Below are 6,519 nucleotides of genomic sequence, written 5' to 3' on the forward strand. Positions count from 1 at the left end.
TTGCAATGGACCTTGGGGGCAGATTGTCGAACCATTTAATTGTTGTCTTTGTTAAGGTAGTCAGGAAGGCTTTGCACCGAATTGCATCTGAGGCATTGGTGAGATACATTCTGCTTCTGAAATTACTAAGATGATGGCTTGGATCTGATTGCCATCGTACGGGGTCATGTTAGGAGCTTTGAAGTCTTTAGGGATTTTGGCTTTCATAATGTCATTGGTGAATGGGTCTTGATCCTTGTGGGGGTTGTCTTCATGATTGGATCGAGTAGCCTTGGTTTTTAGATCAGCTTCAAGCCTTAAGAGCTTGTCTTCTAGCTCTTTACGTTGCCTAGTTTCCCTTTGAAGGTCCTTCTCGGCCTCTCGTTGATGCTCAGCCGCTTTTTCCAGTTGTTTGAGGCGGTCTTGTTGAGCTTGGAGTGCCTCCAGGATTTCTGCATTTGGTGGACTCTTATCTTTGTTTGGTTGAGGAGTATCCTTTGGTGTAGTGTCTGCATTCTTATGTGGCGTCCTGTTTTCTAGATCAGAGTCATAGTCGTTGTCAAGGTTGTCCGCCATGATGACAGGATGACTTCCGGGTTCCCCGGCAACGGTGCCAATGTTCCGAGGGTTACCTGAAACTATAGGTTGATCTCGGATGAGATCTTCTATTCTGGTCAGCGCTGTAGTGTCCGACTTGTTGGACTTAGTGGTTGTGCTGATCCTTCATCACCGGAGGGTGGTGGTACCTGGAAGGGATTCCGATGCTTAAGTTAGCAAGGGTATTAAGCAGGTGTTTAGTAGAATCAGAGTATGAGTTATACCTGGGTGCTCCAATATATTTATAATGGTGTGGAGTGATCTTCCCTTGAGATAAGAAAGTTATCTTATCTTATCTTCTGAGTGAAGTCATCCTATCTTTCAGGGAACCGCCCTTATCTCTCTAGGCTTGTGCTGCCTTTGGACTTGGGTCGTGTTCCTCTGTTTGGGCCCTTTTTGGGCTTCTGTAGCGGTTTGGCCGACCTCTTTTATAAAGAGGTCGGGTAATCCTGGTCTGAACAGGTCGGTCGACTCGTCTTCAGTCAGCCCGGGTCGTACAGCTCGACCCAAGGCATGAACAGGAGCTCATAGGCAGGAAATATAGTTCAAAGAAGTATTTTTGGAAATTCTCAAACATCTATTGATCTAAGAAGCAGCAACAAAAGAAAGCAAAAGAAATAGAAAAACAAAATAACATGGTAAAAGGCTTTGAGCATCAATTACTAGGAAGAAAATGAAAGAAATGAGAACTCAAAGAGTTACTATCCTAGTTAAATGCTTGTGGTAGAATTGTGTCAAAGAATGAGGCTTGAGCAAGTAAATCCTAAGGGGTGCTTCAACACCTAATACCTTAAAACCAACTGGTTTGGGAGTATTGATGAAAGCTTATCTAAAGAGCCGCTTTGAGACATGATACTTAGTGTCAAGGCCAAGACACAGAAACTATGAGCTGCTTCAAGGTGATTACCTATGGAAAGACTTCCATGATATCATTTGAATGAAAGTCCTAAGATCTAAGACTTCCAAAATGTAGGGACTAATAAGCACTGGAGTCCTTGCATGAGCATATAATTCAGAGTTCACCCCACTATCACTTAATCACTTCAGTCACCAAAGCATTACAAGCTATTCCTCAACCCATTCCAATTGAAAGAAATCTTTTTGCATAGTTCTTTTCTTGCTTGAGGACAAGGAAGGTTTAGGTTTGGTGTTGTGATGCATTTATATCTTTGCTATATTAGCTAGTTAGTTTAAGTAGTTTTAGCTTAATTTCATACATTATCTTTGAAATAAACAAGCACTTTGATGTGTTTTACCTCCATGCATTAAAATACCAAGGACTAGGTTAATTTTGTGCCAAATTCATGCAAATAATTCAAGGAACTTATAAATGAGTTAAGGTGAATGAATCTCTTGAATTTAATTTCATAGAATGGCAAGACTTTGAGGAAGTTTCTTTGGTTAATGACAGGTAATAAAGCAAGAAGGAAATGGAGCAAGAATTGGAGCAAGAAGGCTTGAGAATACATCAAGATGGGCAAGGAGGCAGAGGACTTGCACGTTGCTAACGTGCATTATTACTTGAGTGTTTGGAAATAACGCCAGCAACTCTAGAGGGTGATCCTGAGGAGGACTTGCACGTTGCTAACTTGGAGTTTCATTGGCGTGTTTGGCAACAACGCCAGGCAGCCCTGGAAGGTGAATTTGAAGGCTCAAGCACATTGCCAACTTGAATTTACATTGGCGTGTTTGGCAACAACTCAAGGAAGCCCTGGAGGGTGATTCCAAGCCTCAAGCATGTTGCCAATGCTAGCCTTCATTGGCGTGTTTGACAACAACACCAGGCAGCCCTGGAAGGTGATTCCAAGCCTCGAGCACGTTGCCAACGCTGGCCTTCATTGGCGTGTTTGGCAACAACGCCAGGCAGCCTGGAAGGTGATTTTGAAGGCTCGAGCATGTTGCCAACTCAAGGAAGTATTGGCGTGTTCAATGACAATGCCAGGAAGCAATGTTTGAAGCAAGGAAGGAGGCTCAAGCACGTTGCCAACGTAGGATCACATTGGCGTGTCCAATGGCAACGTAGCAAGCATGGAGAAAGGAGGCTCGAGCACGTTGCCAACGCTGGCTTTAACTAGCGTGTTTGACAACAATGCCAAGCAGCCTTGGATGAGGATTCTGAGCCACTCGAACACGTTGCCAACGTGTTGAGAAAAGGGCGTGTCCAGCAACAACGCCTGCGACCCTGGTAGCCTGACCTTGCCTTTATCATTGATGTATAACTTGAGCTAGAGAGATCCAATTGAGATAATTCTAATTGCATTAGAAAGAGGACATTTAGAGCTTTGCAATGATATATAATAGTCTATATTGAAGCCGAGGGTTGAAGCTCAAACCATAGGCCACTTTGAGCACCAAAAGTTGAGTCCAAGAGGAAGAATGTCACGTTTTTGGCAACAACTTGGGCAAGCAATGCCCATCACCAAGCCCCCAGCCCAGGAAACCCACGAGCACGTTGCCAACGTGCAATAAAACTGGTGTGTTTGCCAGTAACTCCCGTTCATTGGGCCAAAATTGATGTGAACAAGCTTTGCTTCCTTTGTTTGCCTTAAAGGCCAGCAACTCCACTCATGAGCTAGCTAATCCAACAAGAGCAAAGCCCAATTTGCTAACCAACAAGCATGATTGAGGGCCTCTCAAAGAGCTTTAAGACTAGTATAAATAGGGAAGAGTTCTGTACTTAAAGGGACTTTTGACACATTTTACTCTTTCACTACACTTTACTTTTATTTCAGGAAGCATACCAGGGAGCTATTTTGTTTTATTTGCAACTTCAAATTTCAATTTTAAGGCTTCTTCTTCTTCATCCTTCATTCTTCTCTACACTGAGTTTAATTTTCAATTGGCAATTGGTTGTTAAAATTAGAGCTATGATCCACTAAACCCCATTTTTCACTAGGGGGAAGAGCTCTGTTCATTCAAATGAGTTGATAACTCTTATTTTCTTCTCAATTCAAGTGGGTTTCTCCAAGAGGAAACTCTTGTTCTTCACAGATCCAATCACTACCGAGAGGGGGTTGGATCTATTTGAATTTTTTGATGAACTTGAGAAAGGAGTCATAGAATTCAATTTAGAGTTCATACTTTCATAATTCTCTTGATTGATATACATTGGGTTGGTATATGATATGTAACCACCCTTGGTTGAGATCCTGAGAATTGTGTGGCATGAAGGATTAGATATTGAGCTTCACCTCTTCTCATAAACAATTAGATAACGAGAGTGGCAATTGATTGTGTTGAGAGAAATTGAGCCACCAAGAGATTGGGACTCAATTATTCACAATCCGCCATGGATCTATCCTCATGATTGAGAAGGAATTAATCACCATCAATTCATGAGAATTTACACCTCTGATCCCCAGTGATTTCTTCCATCAATTCACAATTCTTTTGATCTTTAGTTTTTTTGAATGCCCACCACCCAATTCCCTTTTACATTCAAGCAATTTATCATTCTTGCCATTTAAATTTAGCTTTCAATTACTTACAACTTCTCCGCTCTTTATAATTCTGCACTCTACTTTCCTGCACTCTATTCTTCATGTCATTTAAGTTTCTTGCCATTTAAATTTTAGTTATTTACCTTCATTGCAGTTAATTTGCTTTCCTTATTTTGGCTCTTTTAATTTCTTGTCATTACATGTCCTGCAATTACATTCAAGAATTGAATTCTCATAAAAACAAAACAATGTTTGCCTAACTAAATTACCACTTAACCAAAGTTGCTTAAGCTACCAATCTCTGTGGGATCGACCTCACTCTGGTGAGTTTTACTACTTAATACGATCCGGTATACTTGCCGGTTATGTATGAAATCTAATTTTCACGTATCAGACCCTCACTTGTGGAAACACGGAGTAGACCAAGTGATTCGTAGATGTGTCCTGGAAACCGAATACAACCCATTCTTGAATCTTGTCATTCATTCGAGTGTGGTGGCCACTTTGGCCCACAATGGACAGCTAAAAAAGTTTTGGATTACGGATTCTGGTGGCCAACATTGTTCAAGGATGCTAACCAATTTTGGGTGTCATGTCACTAATGTCAAAAGTCCGAAAATGCATCACAAAAGGATGAAATGCCTTAACAACCAATGTTGTTTTGTGAAATCTTTGATGTGTGGGGCATAGACTTTATGGAGCCATTTCCTAACTCGAGTGGATATCTTTATATTCTGTTAGCAGTTGATTATGTATCAAAGTGGGTGGAAGCAATACCTACCCGCCTTGATGACGCTAATATTGCGATTTCTTTCATTAGAAACAATATTGTATGCCACTATGGGTCGCCACGAGCAATCGTGAGTAACCAAGGTACTCTCTTTTGCAACAGGAAGATAAAAGCACTAATCAAGTGATATGGGGTACTACACAAGGTTGCAACCGCTTACCACCCCTAAACTAATGGGCAAGCGGAGGTTTCCATCCAAGAGATTAAGAGGATTTTGGAAAAAGTGGTGAATCCACAAAGGAAAGACTGGAGCTCTCAGTTAGGTGATGCATTGTGGGCATATAGGATGGCTTATAAGACTCCGTTAGGGATGAGCCCCTTTCGGATTGTCTATGGGAAGGCGTACCACGTCCTGGTTGAAATTGAACATAAGGCCTATTGGGTGGTTAAGCAATGCAACATAGATTTCACCAAGACAGGTATAACTAGGAAATTGCAACTAGAAGAACTCAAATGCCTTAGGATGGAGGCTTATGAGAATGCACGAATCTATAAAGAGAAGACTAAGGCATTTCATGATCACCATATCCACAAGAAAGATTTCCAAGAGGGTGATGAAGTTTTTCTATACATCTCAAGGCTCAGATTCATGCCCGGAAAGCTCCGTTCAAGTTGGGACAGCCCCTTTAGAGTGAAGGAGGTGAAGCCCTATGGTGTGGTAGAGCTATTCCACCCTTAAAGTGGTGCAACATTCAAAGTGAATGGCCACAGGGTAAAGAAGTATCATGGTTATAAGTCACTAAAGGAAGTGGAAGTGTTCCTTCTTGAAGATGTACCCAAAGGAGGAGAAGCTTAAGCTCATGACCATCCAACTTAAGGATGTTAAAGAAAAGTGCTAAGTGGGAGACACCCCACCATGGTATGATATTCCTTGTACATAATTTCTTACATGTAGTTTTAGAGCCTTTGTTTGGTTTTGTGAGTTTGTCTAGGTATGCTTGATTTTGTTTGATTGTTGTTGAGATGCTCCTGAGGATTTCATGAATCTTGGTTTGGTTGAATTGGTATTGTCAAAGAAAATGATTCATTTTGAGTATTGCGTGAAATTTTGAGTGTTTTTGAACTATCTAGCTTGATTGACTGCCAAGATTGTGTTAAAATTGCCTTTCCTCGTGTTTATGTCTATGAAAAAAATAAAGAGTCGTCTCACACGTAAGCGTGGACGATGCGTACGCGTCGATGCGTCTCCACAACTCCTGGTACAAAAACCATAGAGTTATGCTGGAATTGTGCAAGAATGGTGCTGAGAGCGCAATCCTTCCTATGCGTAAGCGTCCGTGACGCGTTGATGAATCCACATTTCATGGTATTTATTTGCTCTATTTAGGTGGATTTCATCAACCCTTCTTCCACTTATTCAAGGAAATAGAATAGTTTCATGATTTCTTCCTAACTTGCGCTTGAAAGTAAAAACATGCTTTTTAGGCCTTTTAATTGCTAAATTTTATCCACTTTAATCCACGCGTAAGCGTGGGAGACCCGCATGCGTCACATCTCCGACGCAACTTAAGTGCAGCACCCCTATTTTCTTTATCTCTTTAACTCATTTCTTCTATTCCTTCTTCCTCTCTTCTCCTTCCTTTTTACCACCTCTTCTCCGACCACCACCACCGACGGCCACCACCTCCGGCGGTCTCACATTTTCTCTCTCCTCTCCTCTTCTCACCGACACTCAACTCCACCTTCTTCTCCCTTTAAAGGTTTTATTTCTCT

The 6,519-nt window shown here is 41.6% G+C and overlaps 1 protein-coding gene across 1 annotated transcript; it reads left to right on the forward strand.

Annotated features, from left to right (window-relative positions):
• The first annotated feature begins 5,092 nt into the window (after window positions 1-5,092).
• On the forward strand, window positions 5,093-5,485 carry LOC130966394 (uncharacterized). The gene has a single exon (XM_057891190.1). The coding sequence runs from the start codon at window positions 5,093-5,095 to the stop codon at window positions 5,483-5,485; it is 393 nt and encodes a 130-aa protein (XP_057747173.1).
• The last annotated feature ends 1,034 nt before the right edge of the window (window positions 5,486-6,519 follow it).

The sequence above is a fragment of the Arachis stenosperma genome, chromosome 3, assembly GCF_014773155.1.
Source record: "Arachis stenosperma cultivar V10309 chromosome 3, arast.V10309.gnm1.PFL2, whole genome shotgun sequence".
Classification (NCBI taxonomy): Eukaryota; Viridiplantae; Streptophyta; class Magnoliopsida; order Fabales; family Fabaceae; genus Arachis; species Arachis stenosperma.